Source organism: Mytilus edulis, chromosome 12 (genome assembly GCF_963676685.1).
Source record: "Mytilus edulis chromosome 12, xbMytEdul2.2, whole genome shotgun sequence".
In the NCBI taxonomy this organism is placed as follows: Eukaryota; Metazoa; Mollusca; class Bivalvia; order Mytilida; family Mytilidae; genus Mytilus; species Mytilus edulis.
The window spans coordinates 14262274-14288930 of record NC_092355.1 but is presented as its reverse complement, the minus strand read 5'-3'; the positions used below and the strand labels follow the sequence as shown (position 1 = coordinate 14288930).

Sequence of the window (26657 nt, the reverse complement as noted above, 5' to 3'; positions counted from 1 at the left end):
TCAACATTACATTTTATTCTGAGTTTAGCATATACAAACATACTTAAAGATAAATCTCTCTCCATGTAAAAACAAATATCACATATGTGTAGGTCATTTAGCAGTTCACATTTTACCACCAAAATAACTTCTAACCACTTTAAAAATTGAAAAATATCACAGTTATGCCCTATGGGTAGTGTTCCACATATAATGGAGGAACATACAAGAAACTATACTGGTGCAGAAAAATCCTAAATCTGGAATAAATACAAGATTGTAGGAATATCTTTAGAACCAGTTTAGTGACACTCAGTATCTACACAGGGCATATACAGGAATCTGGGATTGCAATGAAAACTGAAAGCTTCTGTGCTACTACATTAAATTAAGTCACTTTCAGAAATCTTAATTGGTGGTAAAAGTAACTACAAAAAGTATTTATCACATATAAAAATGTTCAATATCCAAAACAACTATAATAGAAATAGACTTTATAAAAAAAGAAATAATGTATAATACTGTGTGCATTGATAATACTGTGAGGTTCACACCTAATATGTATATAACACCAATGATGAACAGATTTTGACCTTATGCATCTCTTTATAGGAAAAAAAAGGGAGGTTACTCTGACAGATTAGAAATCTTGAAAAATAAAGCAGTTTTTGCCTATTAAGCAAAATTTACCTTCTTTATTTATTATGTTGATAAATTTCAAAAAGAAAATGCATAAGGTCAAAATCTTGTTAGACAATTCATTTACAAATACATAACATAATAAACAAACATTTAACAAAATATTTAATACTGAAAGAAAATATATAACTCTAAAAACATATAAACTTTCTTCTATACATACTTTTATTTTTATATAAAACATTAATAAAAAGAAACAGGAAGCGATCAGTTTTTGTTTTTTATAATACCTATAGAATTTTTCTAATAAAATTTAAATAGTAATAAATGCAAAATGAGGTTGATAGCCTACACACAAACTTGCCAAGATATTACAGTACTAATTTAAATTATGCAAAGAATAGTCCAGTTGCATTTGAATAGTTTGCAAAAAGCGAGAGCACCAATCAACATCGCTATAAAAACACTACAATCAGCCTATCTAAAATTCATTCTACAAAAAAGTAACAATAGCAAATAACAAGGCAAGAAAAAATCAAATAATACTGAAAAACTGAGAAACATGGGCAGTAAGATAAAATAATTAAATCTAAAATTCACACACATTTTAACACTTTTTGATTTTCTAATATATATATTATAATCAACATTTTTCTTAACTGTGTAAATTTTGAAGAAATCAATATGTATTAATATGAAATTATAACTTGTTATTTTGACATAGTTTTGAAAGTTAAGATTCTAAATAAAGAAATGTTATGTACAAACTTTGAGCAAGTCTCAGGTTAACCGATAGCACACCAAATCACTGCAAATTAAGATATTTAAAAAGATTTTTCTACTTTACATAATAAACATGGTTAATACTTTTATTGTATAGCAAAATTTCTTTTTTGTTTATCATATAAGTTTGGTTGGCCTTATTTTCTTGTGAATTGTCGAAATACGAAAAGTTTAAAAGACAAGAAAATTCGTCTATATATTTAAATGACAATAGTTTAAAATGTCAATAAAATTATGTTTTGGTATATTATGTTGTATGCATCATCAAATTGGTAAAATCTGAAAGTTAAATACATTAAAAAAAGATAATACAATCATTTTGTTTACCCTAATATTAAACTTAAATATAATAAATAAACAAACGAGTTTACAATAAAATCTTATTATGCTTAAAGTTTCTACACATTTTCTTATCTATAATTTGTTTTCTTAACTCAAGAAGTTTCATATGTATACATACTGTTTACTATACAAAGATATATTTTACAGCTAATTCCTAATGCATGTAGTTTAAAGATTTAGTTGACTTGCTTGGTTTATTTTTATAACTGCTTGCTCAAACATTGTAGTTTTACAGTTGCAATATCCACAGATATGTTAAGCTTCAGCTTGTATGGATAATATTCTTGAATACTTGAGCAAACATTTAAACAAGCAAAACAAGCAAGCCAACCAAACCTTTAAACTACATGCATTAGGAAAATAGCCGTAATAATAACATATCTTAAACTGCATTAAATGCAAGATGACTAAGGACTATAACTACTTTAAATAGTAAATGCTTTTTTTTATTATAAAACTGTAAAATCTTTCCATGTAAAAGCACCAACAGTTGCAGTTTTGATCTTAAAATAACCAGTATCTCTAACAAGTTAGATAAGTTGAAAATTTATCAAAAACATACCACTTTGAACAGAAAATCAAACAAAATACTAAAATAGCAACAAAGGTTCACTTATACTTCATAAGAGAACATTATAACATATGATAATTTTTTAGCTTTCTTTTATGCTGGAAATCTCCCCCTTCATTTTTAAAGCTCTTCACTGATTATATTGAGAGTGCAAATTATAGCCTAGAAATATTTTTATACGTTTCCAGCATTTTACACTTTCAATGATTACAAATACTTATTGAAAATTTGGCAAAATATGAATGCTTTTAATAATATAAAGTTCATGCTGTTTTTAACAATGCAATATAAATTTTTTGACAAATAAATAAACATTCTTAAAAAACAAATTATATATAACTGATAATTAAATTCAACTCTTACTGTAGATGAAATATTACTTGTCATATATATGCATCAAACATTGGTTTTCATGAATTTTCTGTTATGTATAAGTCAGGATGTAAACCTTCCAATAACATAATATATACATTAATAAATACACAAATTGTGTATCCTAGCCAAAACAACTTCTTCATAACTTGTTGAAACTGGCACCATAAACATAACAAAATTAACATTTACATGTAATAAGATGAAAATTAAGTACAACTCATCATGAGAAATATATGCCAAATTTCACCAATAACTGGCTTACTTTATAAGCTTCACACTTGTTCTAACACTTAAAAAATAAATAAATGCACATTATGAACTAATGACTTCATTCTTACAAGATGATTAGAAAAAAAACATTTTGATTAAAAACTAGCTAAAATTAAGCAGCTTTCTTCGCTCTAGATTTTCTTGGCAGAGGTACACAAAGTTCGTCAAGCCTGGGTGTTGCCCTAGCTCGTCTAGCAGCCATGGGAACTTTATAAGGATCATAATCGTCTTTAATCATAGTACGACTCCGGGGACGAGCTAATTTTTGTATTTCAAGGCTAGCAATTGCTTTCATGGCCCCATCATCAACAGGCCATTGAACTGGTTTCTCGTTCTGAAACATTGCATGATATCTTTTAGATTCCGCTAAACTTTCAATCCTTCCAGATGCTGTTGCTTTTTTGGCTGCATCGGATACGGGAAAATACTGACCCCATTCTGTCTCATCCATACCGAAACGATCTTGTCGCATCTTTGGTCGGCTAAGCATTTCTATGCGTTCGGTTGATGCTGCCCTCTTGGCTCCTGGTGACACTTCAATATAGGCTGTCCTGTCATAAGCATGCTGTGGATGAGCATTTTTATGCATGGATAACTGGTTAATTCTCTCGGAGGCTTCTTGTTCTAATGCTGTCTGTCTGACTGGCCATATTGGTGATGGTCTGAAATACGAGAAAAAAAATAATATCATCTATTTCTTTAAAGGGATTTGTTTTCTTTATTTTAACATCTATGAATTAACCAGTGTGGATATAAAAATGTCATGTTACACCTACACAGTTTACCAACAATTGTTTACAGGAAAATATAGTATATTTTTTTAGCAAAGGTAAGAACACTTAATCAGGTTTTTTGTTGTTGTGCTTTTTTGAAATATAGATATAAAATGTTCTGACAATGGAAAGGGAGTATTCAGAATTGTAATCTTAACTCTGATTAAAATAAACAGTAACCAAGTGTCATCTGTGAAAGATATTTTATAATAGTCAAACAACTCTTGATGGCACAGATTTTTACCACAACTGTGGTATTATTAGCTGTATTTGGCAAAAGGTTTTTGGACTTTGGAGTCTGATGTGCTCTTCAACTTCATATTTTTTTTTGCCATTTTAACCTTTTTGATTTGATTTTGAATGTAACTTACTAGTCCTTTGTAAATAAAACATTTGCCTACTGTTTAAAATTTGACCATGAGTATTTATAATGAGTGTATTTATTGGCTCATCATAGTCATGGTCAAGGTGTAATACCACCAAATCATGGTACGTCACATCCGGTTGTATACCAAAGTAGGTCGAAAAAAATATTCCCTAGAATTTGACAGTTGTAGGTAATTAATCCTACGTTTTATTGCAGTAAAACCATTTCTGTGTCATAAACATATGTCTTGGGTATTTCAAAACACCATTATTTTTTATTTGGGATTTCTATAGAAAATTTTGTAATCTTGAGGTTACATGGTGACTAAACCTTGTACACAGATAAAATAAGGGGAGAAATTTGATTGGTTAACTTCCAATGATGGTTATATTCTTATATGCAATGAAATGTTATGTGAATTTTTTTCTATAGAACTAGACAGGATAAAACTTTACTCATGCCAAGTATTTCTTTATTTGAAACAAGGATAAATTCTGCACATTTTTTTGAACAGTGCAAATTTAACAAAGACTAATAGGGGAAAATCAATGGTGGTATTACACCTATTCAAAATTAAGGCAGGAATGTATGTATAATTATTTTGATAAAGGAAATGGTATCCACTATAGAGTGATATGTTTTGCACTTAAGGTGGTACCTAACACTACAGGGAGATAACTCTGTAAAATCAGCTTAACGTTTTAATTACATTGTGTTGTAAAGGGAATATTAAGCTTCTCAATGATCAAAATTGGTGTTTGTCAAACTGTTATATAACCAGTGTAATTTTTCTGACAAAACAGTTGGTTCAAAATTATTGAAATTTTTATATTTTTGTTAAAAGGTCAAAGTAAATACTTTGTCAAAATTTTAAGAAAATTAAACGAGCCAATTTAATTTTAGTTAAAGTGTTAGGTACCACCTTAAGGCAGGAATGTATGTATAATTATTTTGATAAAGGAAATGTTATCAACTATAGAGTGATATGTTTTGCACTTAAACAGTGTTTACCTACAAATGTAAATGTTTCATAAATTAGTAAGGGTTTATATGACAATTTGGAGTATGTCATCGATGCAAGAAACAGAATTATACTTTTTTACCCCAAGCTTAAATCTATTCTACCATATATTATGTTAGTTACCTATCATGTTTATACTGGTGAGGTACTCTGTGTTGTGCCAATTCTGATACTCTTTTTGTAGCCACTAAAAAGATACAATTTAAGCTTTATAATACAAACATACAAAACAGATTTATGAATTCTTATATGTACACTTTTGTTGTATTCTAGAAGAAAAGATGGATTTATGTAAGACCACTGATATTAGCTTCAGGTAAAAGGTGTAAAAGGAGTTGACTCTCTGAAGTGTTAGTTACTTTAAATTATAAAATTTTGATGCCAAAATCACAGGTCTTAATTATACCTTGTATTTTCAATCTACCAATTCTTTCATGTCTTGAAAAACTTGTTAAATCATCTTTATGGATGGATACGTTTCATATGGGTGCCCATCAAAAATGCTAATTTTTGCTATTTTTAAGATTTGAATAATTCATTGGTCACCGACTGTTTGATTTCAAGCTACTGAATGACAACATGCTGATATTTAAGATGGATGGGGTAGGAGAAGATGTCATCCTGAATTCACAGCAAATAAACACTGAATAAAAAATAAGCCATTCTTTCCTTGATACCGAAATAAATAAGTCAAGTTCTGATATCCTACATCCTACAAAAATAAAGGCCTATAATCCTGACAGTCTTAAATGCTCCATCTGCCCATTATTTATATAAACATGTATCTGGGTTAACAATTACATAAACTCCCTATTTTTCCCTTTTCACTTTGTTAACATGGCAACCACATTGACAAACTGACGAAAATTGATAAAACCCAATCTAGGATTTATGAGGTAATTTTATGTACAGAAAATGTTTAACTGTCATTCAGTGCGAATAAAGACCATTTACTATTTGTTCACCTTAAAGTCTGTAGCATATACATGTACATAATATAGAATTTGAGATAATTTCATGCACAGCAAAAGAATATTAATTAGTCCTTATTTAGATAAAATAAAATGATATATTGTTCAAACATAACTTACTTTTTGATCATTAATGTCCCTAGCAACTTCTTAATCATCAAATATAGACAAAAAATGTTTACATTGACTTCACCTGAAGTAAGTCAACAAATGTATCCATATTATTTTATTGGTTTAACTTTTAATCAAGTCTTCCTATTTCAAATGGCCATAATTGGAGATTTAAAAGGTTTCCATTTCATGCCCTAGTGAATTTTAATATAGATATGTTGCCTTTCATTATATACTTAGGATGATGTACATGTATAAACATATTTTAATGATAGTTTTAAGTCAATATATATATTGTTTAATTAATCCCATAAAATATTTTAATAGCTTTTAAATACCAGAATTTTAATTTGTATCCAACTGAAAAATGCTTATGGATAGACTAATCAAATGAAAAACATTGACTGAATCAGTTCAATTAAATTTATTATAACTTTTTTGTATGTCAACAAAAGATGCCTCAACTATTTCCCACTGGACACTTCATAATCAATTAATATCATGAGTTCTAAATTTCAAATTGAATTGACCTCAACTTCATCAAAAACTACCTTGACCAAAAACTTTAACCTGAAGCTGGACAGATGGACGTAATGAACTCCCTACAAAAAAATGCCCCTCAACTATCGTAGGTGATGCATAAAAAATAAGTAAAAGCTCAATATTGACAGTAATGAACAAAATATGCATCAAATATTTCCCACTGGACTTTAAGCAAACAACAATCTATAATTTGTAAGATAGTTTGCAATTATGAAGATCAAAAAATTTGTTCAGACAGGAAATTTACACTTAATTAAACATTTATTAATAAACACCTTATGGATGAAATACAACATTTTCCAACAATCCATACCCGCTAACAAAACAGCTGATTGATCAGGTGACAACTGTTTTAATTGTGTATTTAATTATTCAGTGTAATGTATTCATTCGTCTATTTCAATCAATCAACACAGATGTGTATTAGTCTCTATAATATCTGAATATTGAAATCTGAAACATGTCTATTTAAAAATATTAAATATTTTAAATATTTAATCAGCTATTGTCAACCATCAAACAGCATATTAAATATTTTAAATATTTAATCAGCTATTGTCAACCATCAAACAGCACCCAGCCAGTTATTTTTATAAAAATCAATTTCTCTGTCTGCTTTTCCATTTAATGAACATGTATGCCTTAACAGTTCAAATATTGGACCACTTAAAAAGACTTAATTTAGTAATCTTAAATGGAAAACCAATTGATATTTATCGGTACATGTATATCTAATTTTTACCTTTAATTGTACCGGTAGTAGGTATTTAAATAATTGTTTCGTATACTTATCACCTGTCTACAAATATACGAACACTGTTTTATATTTTACCAGTGTTAAAAGCTGTATCAAAACAATATATATGTATATTCAATATTAAATTAATTAAACTGTTATCATGCTACAAAGGGCATGTTTTGTATAGATCTGTATTGAGCTAAAACAGCTATGCACAGATCAAAGTCCTAACGAATATAAAATTGGACCTTAATAAAGTTTAAGTCAGAATCTATTGGCATGACTGGGAAAAAAAATAATGCAGGTTAATGTTTGTTAAAAATAAGGATATTTGTTATGATTGACAGCGAGATAAATATCCAAATGAGTCTAAATGACATGGATTTCCGTAATTATAGGTCATCAAATGGCCTTCAATAATATTTGTAGTGCAGAATGATAATTTATTTTCAGGCCCATAGCCATAATGTCTCGAAGGGGGTCAGATTTTCAGACAATATGAGCAAATAAGCTCAACTTCTTCCCACTTTAACCCACAAGGAAGATACAAATCCAAGTTAATAAGAATGTGTCCATATTACATGGATGCCCCTCTCGCACTTAATTGTCTATGTTCAGTGGACTGTGAAAAACAGGGGTTAAAACTCTAATTTGGCATTAAAATTAGAAATATCATATCATATGGAACATGTGTAATAAGTTTATTAAAGTTGATTGGACTTTAACTTCACCAAAAACTACTTAAAGGGACGCACAGACTGAAAAACATAATGCCCATAAATAGGGCATAAAATAAAATCGGAATTGCATGAACTTGAATAGAAGGAGTTCTAACTATTGCATTTAAAGGTAACCGTCACCTTTTATGTTATTTTTACATCAACAATTCTTATTTGTTCCAGTAATGGATGACATTACATGTATACTAATCATCGCAACATTTCTGACTGACCCAAGGTTTCCGCTGGCGGCTACCTGTTTTTCGCATTATGCCAAAAGGTAACATTGTCACTGACCTTTGGAATGACTTGGTTAAAGTTGCACAAACAAAAAATGTGGGAATAGCATGAACCCAAAAAAAAGTGAGACTCTAGGTCTCGGTCATTTTACTTTATTCATCAGTACCCTGAATACCAAACACGAAATCCAGTACTTTGATTTGTTGATTTTTAAGTCTGAGTGCAATAATTATTTATTTCATATATAATTATGCTCAAAACTTGGACGAAAGCAGTTACATGTAGTATCCATAAAATATCTGAAGGATAATTGGATACCTTAAGAAGAACGTATCCAATAGACATTAATATTGTGTTATCGGATTTAGTAAGTCCCTAGTTCAAATCTTTGTCTAGATCTGTTTCCCTGTTTCACATATATGTATATAACTTTGTCTGGAAAGCTTACCTATAACTGTTACTCCATTAGGACCAGGAGTTGGTGGATTACTCTCAATCCAATAAACAGACCGTCTGAAAAAGAACAAAATAGTTGTTAAAATGCATGGTGATAATTTTCTCATTAAAACTCTCAAGAACCATGAGAACAGTTAGTAGTTTTTTTTTTATATTTAATAAAGTCACTATAAAAAGTATCATGATGATAGTCAGATTCATATGTTTTGTTTGCCAAACAGCTCAGTGAGCTTAGTGGTGGCAAATATATATATATTTTCTTCAAATTCAGGATGTGAATATTTCAAAATTTATCAAAAAGTCAAGTTCTCCAATATGAATTGACTGTTTATGATGGAAAATTTGGGTATGCCATATAGCTAGGAAAGAGGAATATAGGCAAATGCAACAGGCCAAAAAAAAGCATATGATAAAAAACGATAACCAAAAATGTACATGTTTTTTTATTTGTTGTCCTTAGATGGTCGAATTTGACACCAGACAGTTGGAAGTCAAATACAAACATCCTTTTTTTTTTTATATCTTTGAGAACTAAGAAAATTTATATGATATTTAAGACGAATTTGTAAATTTAGACTTACACAAGAACTGTATGACCTTAAGATTAATATACATGTACTCTATGTATTAATATATATGTATATAAAAGATATGATTTATTCAGAATCTTACCTGGCTAAAAGTGGATTGGCATTCAGATACATGACTTTTAATCCAAAGTTTGATATAGATCTATAATTTTTTTCAATATAGTAATATTAGCCCAAGTTTAAAATTTTCCATTTCATGAACTTTTATAGTTTGAATTTAGTTGAAATGTTATGCAACATATCTGTAATTATTAAACGATCAATAAACTGTACATTTTCCCACAGTCATTAAGACCCCACTGTTAAACAATATATATATAGAAGTCCCACACATACATGTACGACATGCTAAAGTGATTATAGATTATAAATTTGCGACTGGGTGCCAAAAGAGTTTGATTTAAATTATGAAAACCAAAATGTTATCATAGACATATTTTCCTCAAATGTTATCACCTACCATCCGTAACCTATGATTTCATTGAGCAACTATAATTTTCAGACTTTTATAAAAATAAGAACTTTTTAATTGTTAAAAAGGCCCAAGTGGTGCCCCATATAAATCAATTAAAATTCAGTTACGAAATAAATCAGACACTCTAATTGCATCGTTACGATCAACAGAATGTAAAGTGTTGAACATGCTCCAACAATTATCGGTTATTTTACAATGTATATTAAGAGAACAAAAGCCTATCTCCCCCACATCACTTTATTGCTTTGATTCAGAGATAAAATTCTGCACTTGTTTATATTACAGGTAATTATATGTTAAATACCCTGGATAATACTATCTGACTAAAGGAACTCATTCAGAAAAATATCAACAGGTGTTAACAACAGTATTTAATCATAAACGATAAAGCTTGTCAATAGGAGAGCTGTTCTTTTTTTTACCTACTACTAAACATGAAAACAGAACTTTCTTCACTAAATAGGCATCCAATAGCAGCCTGCACCTTTAACTATTAGTTCAATGCCCTAGACAAGTAAAATTTTATTCGGATTAGTAAACTTTTGCAAAACTCTGTTTAGACACAAAAGGAAAATGTCTGAATATTTGTCTTGGGACTAGCTGTTGGAAAATATTTGGGGCAGACTGCAATAGAAGCAACTTCTTGGTCTTGTTGTTTGAGTGCAGGGGGTTGGTTGCATGCATGATCTGTATTCAGATGCCAGAGACAAATTATTTCATCAAATCTACTTCATAACAGGACAAATTCCAACAGATTTAGACAATTTATTAACAATCAATTTGCCAAATGCAGAGAATATCACTCAACTATTAGCAGAGTACATAGAGGAAACAAACTGTTTTAGTAAATAATTTGATACTACAAAATGTATTTTTTTTTAACTTTTTTTTTAAAATTTCACTTCATACATTGATTCTTTAATATTTTTAAAGCGCCACATACAATATCTTAGTACAAAGGAGAAACTACATTAGTGATAACAATTTAACAAGAGAAAATAACCTGTCATCACGACAAAGATTGAAGATGCATTCGTTCTTACATGTATGTTGTACTGTTATACCACTGTCCCAGGTTAGGGGAGGGATCCCGCTAACATGTTTAACCCCGCCACATAATTTATGTATGTGCCTGTCCCTTGGAAGTCAGGAGCCTGTAATTCAGTGGTTGTCATTTGTTTATGTGTTACATATTTGTTTTTCGTTCATTTTTTTACATAAATAAGGCCGTTAGTTTTCTCGTTTGAATTGTTTTACATTATCTTATTGGGGCCTATTATAGCTGACTATGTGGTATGGGCTTTGCTCATTGTTAAAGGCCGTACGGTGACCTATACTTGTTAATGTCTGTGTCATTTTGGTCTTTTGTGGATAGTTCTCACATTGGCAATTATACCACATCTTCTTTTTTATATGACTTAGGAGTAAAAGCATTAAGACTGGCTGGCTCAAGATGTTACACAATTGTGTTCCATACATTAATCAGCAGGAACAATTCGATAAGACGAGAATTCGATTAGGACAGATTGGTAACGGAGATTCCGCCAAGGTCTCCCCCCTCGTGGGTAGGCTGGAACTCATGCGCTTAATATCCGAAATACTCGAACAGTTATACCACTATACGATCACGTGCTCGTGTGAGATATTGAACATTCGAACAATTCAACTTTAAAGACAGTTTGTGAACATTCGAACATTTGAACCTTTCTTGACTTTGTACTTACATAATTAAATTATTTAATCACCGACTACGTATACATGCTATATTTCAGAGTCAAAATAATGTGTATAGGTACATTGTACATATAATAATTTCAAGTTTATTGACTCAGTGTGCATATGTAAGTATGAGGAGGGGATGGGACCTTAATCAGGACTCCGGGATCGGGTGTTTTTAAGCTCTGGATTTCAGGATCCGGAAATTCTTTTTTACGGGACCTCTGGATTTTGTGTTTTTAAGCCCAGGGTTTCGGGATCAGGACCCCTCCTACCCCCACTTAAGTATGTTCAAATGAATATATTTTACCATAGTTTAGGACTTAATTGATTATAGCTTTGAAAAATAAAGGCAAAGTTTAGATGTAAACTTAGGAAGTGTCCTATATTTTGACTTTATTGGAACCTTATGTTAAATTTATCCCTGGCTGATAATGATATCTAAATTCTATAGATATTATAAGGTGTACAATAGAAAGGCTTGTTCATACCAACATTGCAAGGTATGTACAATGCAAAAAAAGGTCTACCCATAGCATGTTGAAGTACGGTAACTACAGACCATTTATACATCACCTTGTCTGCAAATTCAGAAAATCGAATCTGTGTTTTATAATACGAAAACAGACACTATCTACAACTATCTTTAGATCTAAGGTGACATTATTGTGGTTTGAGACCGTCAACAAACACGTGGCTTACCTCCCCCTTTTTTTGCCATGTTTACATCTTACGATTTCTTACCTGTCATCTTGAAATTCACTTGGTACACGTTTAGGCTTTGCCAAGGTTTCTATCCGCCGTTCTTCTAAAAATAAATAAAATCTTCCATTTAAAATCGATATCTTATTGATGATTTTAAGAATAATTTGACATTAAAATTTGTATTTACAAACCTTTCGCTGTATCCGACATCTTTTCCCGCGTTGTTGTCAAGCCTCACGTTGTCAATGACTCGCTTTCAATTGTTTTCATTGGCTAATTTCACTTCATTATCACTAAGCCGTTTTATCCCACAATCAATCAATCAGCTGATCAAGTGACACAAGCGTACAATGATTAAAGCCCTTTCAATGTTTAAAAGGACCCATAATCTTTAACAAGTTTAATAAGAATTTATTTCCATTGTGTAAATAGTAGTTTTGCGTAGACATTTAGCTAATATTGAAAGTATTGATCTACATAATCTTTATAAATTGACGCGAAAATATGGATTGTTTATAATAAATAGCCCGTCACAGTTAGAATAATATCGGTAGTAATACAATCGTATTATATTTCTTAGGCGAGATAGATGAAGAATACAATATTTCTGGAAAAAACTCGCTCCCCCTCCCCCAAAACAAGGAAAGAATAAAAGAAAAGAAAATGAAAGAAGAAGAAGAAGAAGAAGAAGAAGAAGAAGAAGAAGAAGAAGAAGAAGAAGAAGAAGAAGAAGAAGAAGAAGAAGAAGAGGAAATCAAATAATAGTAGATACATTTGTAGAAGCAGAGACATATAATATTATATGTCTCTGGTAGAAGTAAAACAATAGTATTGAAGCGTTGAAAACTAGAGTTACTATATATCACTTAGATAATTGTATTTGTATAACATGGTTTTTTTTTTGTGCAATATATCTAAAAAACAATAATAAGTTCAGGCGAACCTTTACAGACGATATAACATTTGTTTATAAGTAGTGTAAATATTGCCCCATGTTGAAATATTCATCGAGAGACTGAGCATATTTCAGCGGAAAGTCATCTCAGGCGAGAACCAGGTTTCCACAGAACACTTTACGAATATTCATAATACACCATAACATCTATAACATCTGGGTAACATCTTTGAAAATTAATTATTTCATGTCCATAAACGAAATTTGCACAAAAAAGGAATTTTGATCGATTGATTGCTTTACCCCACGGCTCCTTTTACATATTTTAAAGTAACTTGTTTGGACATTTTATCTTAATCCAATGACCATTAGATTCCAAATCAACACAATGAATAAATTAAACATAAAAGATAAACAAATTAGACTCTAACATGTCTAAAGTATGTTGCTATTGATGAGTTTTTAATGACAGAAACGGTATCTCATTCTCGATAACTCGTTAGCTTCCGGTGGCTTCGCCCCGGCTCTCAAACCCCTTGCCGAGGTTTGGGCGTACACTTAAAAATAGTCTAGCTACGCCACTGACAGTATTTTAAATTATCCAATCAAAAACATTTATTTTCAAAGCAAATTCACATGTTTCAAAAAGGAATAAGTTTGAAATCAAGAAAAGGCCGTATTGGCATCTAGTATTCAAATCAGACCCGCTATGTTCATGTTTCATTTTTAAGTTCTAATATCGGTTGTTAAATTTTGGATAAAAAGGAGAGTTTGGAATAAAAATAAATTGCTTATAAAAATAATATGGGTCTTTGCAATATTATGGTTGCCCCTGCCTAGTTTGAGAATCCTATATTATATCAGCCGTAGAATGCTTAAATTTGCTTTAAGTTTTTTCCCATTTTGTTGTAAAATCACTTCTTTTCGATGTGGTACCGAGGTTTTATTGATTTTTTCAACCCTCTAACATTAAAGGTATGCTACCATCAGATGGGCAATGCATATAAAATGACTGATATGAATAGATCACGACACAAAATCAAATTAAAAACAATGGATGAGACTATAAAGGGAAGGCATTTCGACTCGGCCACAAGAAAACAGTTTACCTACTTTATTCTGACGTCAAGCACTCCAGCTCTTACTCTTAAATATCGCGCGTTTTAAGCTGGCGATGAAGCAGCAAATCATTGTGACATATTGTCAAGTCTTCCGTTTGACTCTATCGGTAAGTGAAAAAACCCAATCGCATTCAAGACAAGCATATGCATGCTGCCAGGATCTGCCACGAGACAACCAAGGCGGCTGTATATATATGAGATTATAAATAATATATAGTCCCAAATGTATACATTTTCCAACAAGATGTATAGATAAATGCCTACTCATTAAGCGAAATTATGAACATCAGTCATGCAATGTAATAAAATGTTAATTCAAGGCATATTGCGTCTTTATCATGTGTATTATATTCATTTTCTTCAAAGGTTTTCACTCATAGCATACTATACACTAAAAAACCTTCCACAAAAGGAAAACAGTAGTAATAACAAAAAGATACATTTGGTTATGTCGTCAGAATATAAAAAAAGTCATTGTTTTTTCACATATAAAAGTTTAAAAAAAGAGTTAAAGCCTGTCAATAAAAATGTGGATTTCAATTGTTTTTTTTTTATATTTTATATTAAGTTACTTTATATTAATTTTCATTTTTTATTTTGGTGACGGATATGATATTATTGCATAGCAATATAATATTTCCCACAGAAAGTAACCAAAAGTTAGCGTGCAATAAATCTTCAAAATTCATGACGTCAGCAAGGACAAAATCTTAGTTTAAATCAATTTTGACTTTCAAATATTATATTGCTATACAATAAAAGGGTTATTGAATGAAAATTGGGGCATATTGTCCCTCGTAGAACATATATTGCACTCGCAAGCTCGTGCAATATAAAATTCTACTCGGGACAACATTCCCTAATATTCATGCAATAACCCTATACATGTATTATAGGCAGTATCGACAGTGGTTGGGTCACTAAACGTTATGAAGAAATATCAAACATTTAACATTTTTCGAAAATAATGAGGACTCTAAGCTGCTTTATATTTTTAGATTAACTTCATAATTCATCAAATATCGACCATCATTTTGAACATATAACTCATCATGCAGACATCTTATACGTTCAGATATTTCACATCCAATCTTTTATTGTAATATTCTTTACAAAGCACAAAAATGTCAGTATTCACCTCAAAAGCTTGCAAAACCTTTAAACAGACTTATAAAGAAGGGATATAGTTACGATACTGTTGTCAGGTCATTAAAGATTGCATATTTTGGCTTTAATATTGATTCACTTATAGGGTCTTTGCATCGGAACTAAACACATTTATTTAAAAAAAAAAAACAGTTGTTGGCATGACACGGGTTATGTTCTTCTCACATATTTTATGATAGTATGATAATAAACCCCTAACGGGAGGGATTGTGCCTGATATTCATATGATGAAGACATAATCTTTCAATCAGTTAATTGAGGTCTGGAGCTGGCATGTCACTTAACTGCTAGTAGTCGGTTGTTATTTATGTATGATTGTCATTTTATTTATTTTCTTTTGTTACATCTTCTGACATCGGACTCGGACTTCTCTTGAACTGAATTTTAATGTGCGTATTGTTATGCGTTTACTTTTCTACATTGGCTAGAGGTATAGGGGGAGGGTTGAGATATCATAAACATGTTTAACCCCGCCGCAATTTTGCGCCTGTCCCAAGTCAGGAGCCTCTGGCCTTTGTTAGTCTTGTATGATTTTTAATATAAGTTTCTTGTGTATAATTCGGAGTTTAGTATGACGATCATTATCACTTTCTAGTGTACTAGTATACATATTTTTTAAGGGGCCAACAGAAGGACGCCTACAAGTGCGCGGGAGTTTCTCGCTACATTGAAGACCCATTGGTGGCCTTCGGCTGTTGTCTGCTCTATGGTCGGGTTGTTGTCGCTTTGACACATTTACCATTTCCTTTCTCAATTTTATCTTTTAAGAATTTTCGAACGTTTAAAAATCAATTTGTTGTCAGGGGTTTTAACTATAGCTGTTCTATTTTATTTGTAATTTCCATATACCAGCATTATATTCAAGCAATCTTTTATTTAGTTTTAAGGAGTTGCGGAATGATCGCCTATGAGACAACTCAATTATACAAACAACGTTGGTATTAGCATCTAAAGGTAACCGTACAACCTTCAGCAATGAGCAAAACATTTACCGTATGCGGCCGGTTTGATTCCACACATTATTTCTTGAATTATTTTAATCTTTAATTAATAATGTTTATCGGTTTACTGATAATACAGGTTTAATAAAAGTTATAATTCCGTATCAATTCTCGAGTTCCCCCTTGTATCTTTGCATTCTGAACTTTGACCGTGTCTGTCATGTGACTTTAGCGTATTGTGACGTCACTTCCAAATTTTCTAACGTTTGAACGGGAAGCTTGTTCAATCCCACCCACCTACCCCGACAATCTCCTATTTTGGAATATTTTTTCTGCTGTTGTTTGTTAATGTTTTTCAAGTATATGCCTAGTGAGTTTAGGAAGACCGGAAACTGATCCAGCTGGAGACAATTGATTTTCGGACTAAATGGAGTATGGCAATTAGTGTAGAGGATGAACTTTTCTACTTGTCTAGAATAAAATAATATTGCAGTGGTTGTATCCAGTTTTATCGTGAACTGTTATTACAATTTCACGTTTTTCCGAATGCTTTTAAATTGAGGATGGAAAATTTTTATATAAATACCTGCATGATACTGATTTCAAACAGACAGTGCTAGTTTTTACGCATCTTATAATCTGCTGATGTCTTGATGGGGGACGTTTACTAAGAAAGGAGAAAACTTTAATTTCTAGAATTCAACTGTATAAACATATAGATGTGTGCGTTTCAAAAAAAGGATTTCTTTTTAATGCATTTTGATATTTTTCATTGTTTTTTTATTATTATCTTTAATAAAACAGTTGTCGCACTATTAGTGCAGAGGCGGGATCTGGCAAGATGACAGGGGGTCATGACCCTATAATTCTACGTTAGACCATATGTTGCAATATTCTCCTGTGGTACCACAGGAAAGTTGTGTTTTTTATAAACGGCTTTCTCTTGTTTACCAGAGCGGCCAATTCATCACTGTTACTAGTTTTGAATTTTATCCTCCGAGTACCGAGGAAGCGTTATTCAAGTTATGGCCTAGCGTCAGTGTGGGGTCGTGCTCCTCGTTTACTCTAATTTTCCTTAGAGGAACTTTTGTTACTTCTATTACCAGAAGAACACCTACTTGCCAATATTAAAAATGACGGCGGTATGTATCGTCTTGCCAGAAATTCGTTTACTGTTTTTTTTTAAATTATTTAGTTTTAAGGAGTTGCGGAATGATTGCCTATGAGACAACTCAATTGTACAAACAACGTTGGTATTAGCATCTTAAGGTAACCGTACAACCTTCAACCATGAGCAAAACATTTACCATATGCGGCCGGTTTTATTCCATACAACATTGATTTTAAGACAACAGAAGGCTCGCAGGATACCAGGATACTCTTATAAGTTATATGGTTCGTTACTGACCCCTACGGGTTCATAGAGGGTTAATAAAATCCATAGGGGGTGAGGCCGGAGGCGGAATCCCCTATGGATTTTATTCATCCTCTATGGATCCGTTGGGGGTCAGTAGTTAACTGTATAACGAATTTATCGCACGCTGGACATTTTCCGTAACTCGAATAATTCAAGCCCTTTCCGTGTCCGATTTTCTCCCACACGAGGGCTTGAACTCCTTGTGATCATTGGCCGCGTCGCCTGCTCTCTGTGAGAGAGAGCCAATCAGCGGCGATCAGGATACGAGTCTGCGCAACTCTCTTGAAATTGTCTTACCAAACACGTGTGTTCAATTAACACAAATCCGATAATAATTAATTAACATCAATTAACATCAGTTTACATCATTTATCATCAATTAACATCCGGAACTCCTCCTTCTTTAGCTGCCAATTTTAATCAAAATTCCCATATTGCAAAGCGGTGTGAATTTTCCGGTTGACGGTCTTGATCGAGGAAGACGTTCAGGCGTTAATGTAGCCTTCGTAGATCAGCGGAATATAACGACTGAATTATTCGGGTTACATTTTCCGCTGCATTCTGTTGAAAAATAAACAATGAAATACAACAAAATGAATAGATGACGTCACCCTTAACGCGTCATGAACCCCCTATGAAATTTACTTACCCCCAACGGTGTCATAGGGTATCACCACGTGACGGCGTTAAACCAGTCACAGCGTGATAATATAATCCGCTTTGCGATAAAAACTTTTAGATAATCAATGGTGTTCCAAACAAGAGGATGTTTCTTGGCTTCAATCTCATTTGAGGGTGACAGCCCTAAGTTGACTGCGATGCAGCTAGCAAACACACCGAGTTCGAAGGACCATTGATATCTTACATAGCTGTGGTTAATGACGTAAGCAAATGACGTCATACATTTTATGTCTCTCGACCGAGAAAAGACCTACAAAACTACGCTGTTACTAATGAGCCTTATATGCTAACTATATCTTTCTATCTCAAACAAATAGCATGATTTGAAAAATTACCATAAAATATATCAAAGGTAAAACATGTAAAATACACCAAACAGCGATAATAAATGTTTATAGCTTCAATTAACTTTATAACAGAAAGGTCGATTCAGAACAAATACTGTTATCTGTACCCTTTTACCTGATGATACATTTCACCGCGATCAAAAATAAAATAATTTTATCCAACGTTTTATATGGATCAACTTTCTTTTGATCAAATATACTTTGTACGGATGAAACGCTCGCGGAAATAGTTATTTGCACCGTTTGAACATACTCAGAAACAAACACTAATATGGCATAACTTTGCAATGACACACAATAAAAATTGCGAATGCAATAAACCAAAATAGATTTATATATGTTATAGTACGGACAAAGTTATATATTAAAAATAAGATTTATTTTTCTATAGATAAGGACGCATAGTAACAAAACAATACAATAATCACGTGACTTTAACACTTGCACACATACAGTCAAGTAATAGGAATGGCGCATAGAAAATCTCTTGAAGCAGAGTTTTGCGGAATATGCAAATCTGCTTATATATCTCCTAGACTTTTGGACTGTTTTCATGTATTTTGTACACCTTGTTTGGAAAAGCTAATAGAAAATAAACAAACTTTCCGATGTCCGATTTGTAGGAAGGATCTACCTGTTTCAAAAGAAGGTATTGAAAAATTTCCATTGTGTCCATTCATGGAAATACGTAATGAGGCACACACACCTGATTGTGAATTAAATTGTCAAATGTGCGACGAAATCGTAGTTCATTCAAAATGTGTTGATTGCGATCAGAATATGTGCAGGATGTGCCACGATTATCATTTGAGAAATAAAACTTTCCGGAATCATAAAATAATTGAGAAAGTGAATTCTGACATACTCGCAGATCAACATCAAATGACACAAGAAGACGAACAATGCGGCACGCATGGAAAGAAATTTTCATTTTACTGTAAGTCATGCAATTTGCCTATTTGTGACGCATGTACAAAATCCAAACATGCTTGGCACAAAATTGAACATTTCGAGTATACGGTGAAAAACATGACATCAACTTTGACCTCGTTGGTTATTAATCTTAAATCAAAAATACCTTTTATGGACAATATAATACAAAATGCAAAGGAGGAAGAAAAGAAATACTGTACACATATTAAACAAACAAAAACTGAACTACAGAGTGTTGCTTCGAACTTAAAAGATTTGATGTGTAAGTCAATTGATATTATATTATCGGAGAGCATAAATAACTTAGAATCTTTATCGAAATCCGATAAGAAAATTATCCGAACGGACATCGAAGAATCTGAACTAAATCGTATTGCTATGATTGAATTAATAAAGACAATGGAAGGAACTATCAGGAGTGGCGTACCGTCCAAACTAATTAGATATAGTGGTGCATTAAACCGAAGGTCAATCATGTACGATAAACATTTTTCGATGTTTGAGATGATGATAAGTATTCCAAAATTTCATGCAGGCACGTTTTCCCATCCCCAAATGAAAGATATTTTTGGAAAGATAAAGCGAGAACAAAGAACAACGGTTTTAACAAAAACACAATTGCCATCCTTTCAAAATCACGTATTTGGAAACACCTTGAAAATGAAGAAAGTGACGATTTTTCAATGTGAATCTGAAATTAGAAGGGGTATGAGTGGATTTGGCATGAAAAGTGATATAAGTGAATTTGGCACGAGAAGTGATATGAGTAAATTTGGCACGAGAAGTATTATGTCTATAGGCGATTCGTATGTGTATGCTATTCATCTTAGGTATATCCAACGCCCCAGTAAAAGTAACAGTTCTCCATATGATGCTAGCGTTTTGAAATTTGATCTTAATGGAAAAATCAACCAGGAGTCGAGCACTTTTCAAACGAATGGCACCAGATTTACAATAATTGGAATGAATACTAAAGGACTCTTTTTTTGGTGTGACAATAAAATCAAATCAGTACCGATGGAATTTGGAAAGACAATAGGAAAGCGAACAAATCCATGGGAACATGATGTACCAGGTTATTTTCAAGAAAGTGCATGCTTTATGGATAACGGAAATATGATTATTATTAGCAACGGCAAATTTTATGAAGTCAATGAATCTGGTAAAACAATCCGAACTTTTATTAGTGAGGAGATTTCGAAAAAAATGGGTATTTATCCGGCAAATTTTGTTTTATATACTCAGACGAAAGTTTTTCTTATTGCATATTCAAAAGAAATATACACAATTTCATTAACTGGGGACCTTAAACATTTGCATAGAAATGAAAGCTCTGATTTTGTAGCAATGTGCGAAGATCGTCATGAAAACGTGTTCGTGGCTGATAAGAAAAATAATAGCGTTGCGCTTTTAACATCAGACGGTCATTACATTCGTGACATACTGACTTCAAATGACGAAATTAATGGACCAAAGTCTCTGGCCATTGACGGGAGAGGTAACTTCTGGGTTCTCATGAATGATGACATAATTACGGTGTACACATATTTGTAATGAATTTTGACTTTAAATTGTGATAATAAATTGAACAATTGTATAGTATTGAATCAACGTGTACACTCAATGTTTTCTCCTGGTAACTTGTTGGTAATTAATTTATCGAATTTTAAGTGACAATGTTACATTAAATATTTGAGGATCTGTCATATATTAGTATTTCTATTTTTAATAGATTAATATATCTGCATCAATTTTGCATTTAAAGCTGCAAAAGCTGCAAAAATAAGCTTCTATAGAGTTCCTTCTATTTCTATTGAGATATAAGCCTCAAAAAGCCAACGGTAGTTTACCGATGTCGATATCTCATTATCGATTAAGAAGAGAAATCACAGTATCATACAAAAATAAGGGAAAAACAAAAGGAACGAGATCAGGTGTAATCATCTCCTGCTATGCATCACCCGACATGCAAATTTACACACTGTTAAAATGTCACAGTCGGTACAATAACAGATTGGACGGTTCTTCTAGTATCTTAAAAAAGATTTAAGATAGCATTAAGGATGTTCGCTGCTTAGTTTCAAAATAAATAACTTTTCATCAAACTAGTATGTATTGATAGGGAATAAACTCAGGAATCAAAAAAGCCCCAAAAATATAGGGGTCAATGTGCTTGTTTTCGAGATATTAGCCATTGGACTTTTGGCGGGAAAATGTTCTCTCTTGATTTTTCATAGCTTTATCATTGACCAGTTAAAGTTCTCAAATACTATTAAAAAATAAATAAAATTTTATAAGACTTTTACAAATGACTAATAATTATACATGTAAAATATTTATAAAATGAAAAATGGGGGTTCATGGGGAAATTTTTTTAAAACATTCAAATGGATAAAAACAGAGGATTCCGAAAATCTGACAAAAATTACAAAACATGACAAGCAGACATCCTTAACATGCCGCCAGTGATATGAGAATTATACAAATAGTTATCTACTTTGCGATGTAGACCGTAAAGGTTATAAAGTGTCCATTAAAGTTTTTATACCTCATAGTTACACAAAGCCTTAACAAATGTATCAATCTAAAGATGTTCATGACATCATAGTGTTTTATGATCAAAGTTTACTTACTATATTATCATATTCATTCATCAGTTATACTCGATTTTTGAAAAGATTAGATAATTATACTACTTTCAGAATTTAAGAATATGGAAGCTTATTACTATAATTATTGACTCTTTACAGAGATTATGTAGTTATTTTGTATGTTGTTGGATCATCTGATTTTGTGTTGATGGCTCATAGTTGTTCAACCCTGTTAATTTTGTTGGCATCAAGTGAAGAAGGCTTTTTTTTATCGGATACAGGGGGACGTTACCGAAGGGACATTAACACCATTAATATGTTTTATTGGTTCTTTTTATATAGATTCTACCACTGCATCGAGTGTAATACGATATTTAACCACTCGAGACAGTTAAATTTTCAAATTTAAAACGCGAGGCTTGCTCGAGTGTTTTAAATATTTAAAATTTAACTGTCGAGAGTGGATAAATATCGTATTACACGAGATTTGGTGGTGGAATCTGTTTCTCTAATGATTTTCTAACATTATGCAGGTAAACTTATTCCTTCTTTCCGAATGATCTGAAAAAAGATGTGTTCTTTCTATGTGACGTCATCAGGCATGGTCGCCTTTTTTCATGCCGTCACAATAGGAAATTCAGAGGAAAGCAAGAAAATTCGACGTCATAATCGGATTTTAACCAATGAAGTACTGAGATCAAACGAACCACACGTTGATTAATTTTTTTTTTATACAATGGGTGCAGAAAGGGATAAATTGACGAAGAATTAGAGAAACTTTTGTATCGGTATCATGTTCATATGTTATTAAATATTAATTTGATAAAATAAAATTTAGCCTTTTTACGAATACCAATTCTTTTGTATATCAGATTATACTGATAACTTAGGAATGACGTATCGTATGAATACCAATTAATGAAAGATAATAATACTTTGTAAGAATGCAGATTTGGCAAAATGTTTGGAAGAAGACAATGCATTTATATATATTTATGCTTCTCGTGTTAATATGAAAGCCTAGCAACCGTACACAGCAATGTTCACGTGACAATCATATTGCTATTGCAAATCAAGAGTAAAGATTAAATATGGCGAAAAATATACCGACTGCAGAAGAGAATTTTTGTGAAATTTGCAACTCGGCATATACATCGCCAAGACTTTTGGACTGTTTTCATATATTTTGTACACCTTGTTTGGAAAAACTTATAGAGGGTGAGCAAACATTCCGATGTCCGCTTTGTAGAAGAGATCTTCTAGTTCCAATTGAAGGCATTAAAAGTGTTCCATTTTTTCCATATATGACTAAGACCAACAGTGTTAAGAAAAAAGAAAATGAGAGAACATGCGAAATGTGTGATGAAATTGAAATTTCTTCCAGATGTATAGATTGCGATCAAAACATGTGCAAAGGTTGTCATGACTACCATTTGAGAAATAAAACTTTAAGGAAACACATAATAGTTGAAAACACAGAACTTCCTACAAAACAGGACGAAATACGACCGGAATACATGCAATGCGGTGAGCACGCGAAGGAATTTTCATTTTACTGTAAGTCATGCAATTGTCTTATCTGCGACGAGTGTAAAAATTCCAAACATGTTTGTCACAAGGTTGAAGATTTAAATTATGCTGCAAAAAACATGATCTTATCTTTGACCTCCGTAGTAACGAGTCTTAGTTCAAAAATACCTTTTTTGAACAACACAATAGAAAATGCAAAAACGGAAAAAAAGAAATACCAGACACATATAGACATAACAAAAACTGAATTGCAGAGAGCGGCATCTAATTTGAAAGAATGGATGTGTACATCTGTTGATATGATTTTATCCGATTCTATGCAAAACCTAGAATCACTTTCGAATTCAGACAAGAAAACTCTGCAAACATACACAGAAGAAGCAGAACTCCGTCGTATTGCTATTATTAAATTTAGAAAGACCATTGAAGCAATAGTTAATTGTGGTATCAAATGTAAAATAGTCGAATTTGGCAGTGCCGTTTGCACACAATCAAAAATATACGATGAAAATTATTCACTCTCCGGGATGACGTTAAAGTTCCCTAAATATAATCCAGGGACGTTGTCTTTTGACCATATAAAAGATTTTTTTGGATCAGTAAAAGCAGACGAAAACATAACAGTTTTGCCTACAGTGCGTTTCCCATGTCTTCAAACTATTGGTTTTGTGAATATAAAATCATTTGCACAAGAAATTCAATTTGAGGTCGAATATGATGTTAAAAAGATAACGGCAGCAGGCAGGTATCACGTCTGTGTCGCACACGAAAATATTTCAAGTGATTACAGCAAACATCTAAGCAAAGTCACAGCTTACGACTTAATTGGCAAATCAAAAGTTATTTCGACCCCTTGTAAACTTATAGGAAACAATCTTGAATTTATTGGTACTGACAACAGCAAATGTTTTATATGGTTAGGATCCAGTATTGGAACTTTACAAATGGAAACTGACGATGAGACAAATTCAAGAAATTTTCTTCAATGGGAAAATGAAATGCCGCATCTTTCTGAACAAGGTCGTGCGTGTATATTAGACAATGGAAACATACTAGTATTTATAAACAACAATTTCTATGAAATGGAAGAAACTGGCAAAACTGTCCGAACGTTTTCAAGTACGCACATTTTCGAAAATCACAGTCGGAGGCATGCAAATTGCATTTTATTTACTAAGACAAAAACAATTTTAATTGCTTTTCGTGATGAAATAATTGCGATATCTTTAAGTGGTGATCTTTTACATTCGCATAAACATGAAAAAAGTTCTTGTAACTTTGTTTCAATGTGTGAAGATCGTCATGGAAATGTTTTCGTTGCTGACTCATACAATTGTCGTATATGTTTGATAAGTTCGGATGGCAATTTTATTCGTAATGTTTTAACATTTTCTTTATTAACAGTCAGGATGAAAAGAAACACTACTCCGATGTCTGTAACTATTGATGGGAATGGGAACTTATGGGTTCTTAAGGATAGAACTATTACAGTTTGTTCTTACTTGTAGTTAATAAGAAATTTATGTACAAGTTCTGTGTAATGAAAAAATAAATATTTCATACTAAAACATAAATCAACTTTTAAATCTTTAATGTCATGCCCGTCGACTGTCATATCAACCTCGAAATCTGTCATGTCATTCTTAAAAACTGTAATACTATAACCGTGGAGTATCCTATCATTCTCTGCAATAGTTATCAAAGGTACCAGGATTATAATTTAGTACGCCCGACGCGCGTTTCGTCTACATAAGACTCATCAGTGACGTTCATATCTAAATATTTATAAAGCCAAACAACTGTCATGTCATTCTCAAAAACTGTAATACCATAATCGTCGACTATCATAGCATTTGCGACAACTGTCATGTCATTCCAAACAACTTTGATGTTATTTCTGTCAACTGTCAAATCATTCCCGACAACTGTCATGCCATTCCCTTCAACTTTCATCTTATTTCCGACAACTGTCAAGACATGCCCAACTGCACCATCCACCCAGCGGTCAATGATTAAAAAATATCTGTATCTTTAACATACGCCTAAATATGAGGTAATTTTACTACAGCCGTCTTCAATCTAATAACATAATATCAAGTATTAAACAGGGCTATCTTCACAATTTGTATACATATATACTTCGTTAGACATTTAGCCTATTTATATTGAATTTTTTGCATTTTTCCCATCTAAGCGGGGGTTTTATACATCTGATAGTGATTCGGGAAGATGCCATGTGTTCGTTCGAACTACTGTCTCACATTTGTACCAAAAACCGATCATAAAACGCCTGATTTAACTTTACGACATGATGCCCTTTTGACCCTTCTATTGTGTTTATTTGTCTGAACATGTGAAAGAATTTTTGGTGTTAAATTTGGATCAATATGGACTTCGTTATATATGCGCACTGTCATTGGCATGGTGGTGGAAAAGAGGTGCGGGTACACTTTGTATCCGCAACTACTCATAAATCTTTTTTTGACAATTTACAAGTACTCATATGGTCTATAAAATATACATTATATTTTGTTATTATAGAATGTGTTCTTGTGTGTGTTACCAAGGCATGGATTTTTATTTAAAAATATTTCTTTACATAGGAATAACCACTCTATATTTGCAATTATCCTAAACTCCTTACGACAT

At 32.1% G+C, this 26657-nt stretch overlaps 1 protein-coding gene across 4 annotated transcripts in view; it reads right to left on the bottom strand.

Annotated features, from left to right (window-relative positions):
* The window catches only part of LOC139497265 (sperm microtubule associated protein 2-like), a 56807-nt gene continuing 30150 nt past the window's right edge, over positions 1-26657 (bottom strand). The window contains exons 1-6 of one of the 4 annotated variants that reach the window (XR_011657733.1): positions 12577-12737; positions 12425-12488; positions 8892-8956; positions 5244-5307; positions 735-3621; positions 1-572 (exon numbers count right to left, since the gene is read on the bottom strand). Coding sequence is in view for 2 of the 4 variants with exons in the window: in XM_071285448.1 (XP_071141549.1) it covers positions 3072-3621; positions 5244-5307; positions 8892-8956; positions 12425-12488; positions 12577-12595 (762 nt within the window). In the remaining 2 variants the exon portion in view is untranslated. Of the gene's footprint in view, positions 3622-5243; positions 5308-8891; positions 8957-12424; positions 12489-12576; positions 12738-26657 lie in introns of those variants that run through there. The other 3 variants (XR_011657732.1, XM_071285448.1, XM_071285446.1) reach the window with 3 other exon arrangements.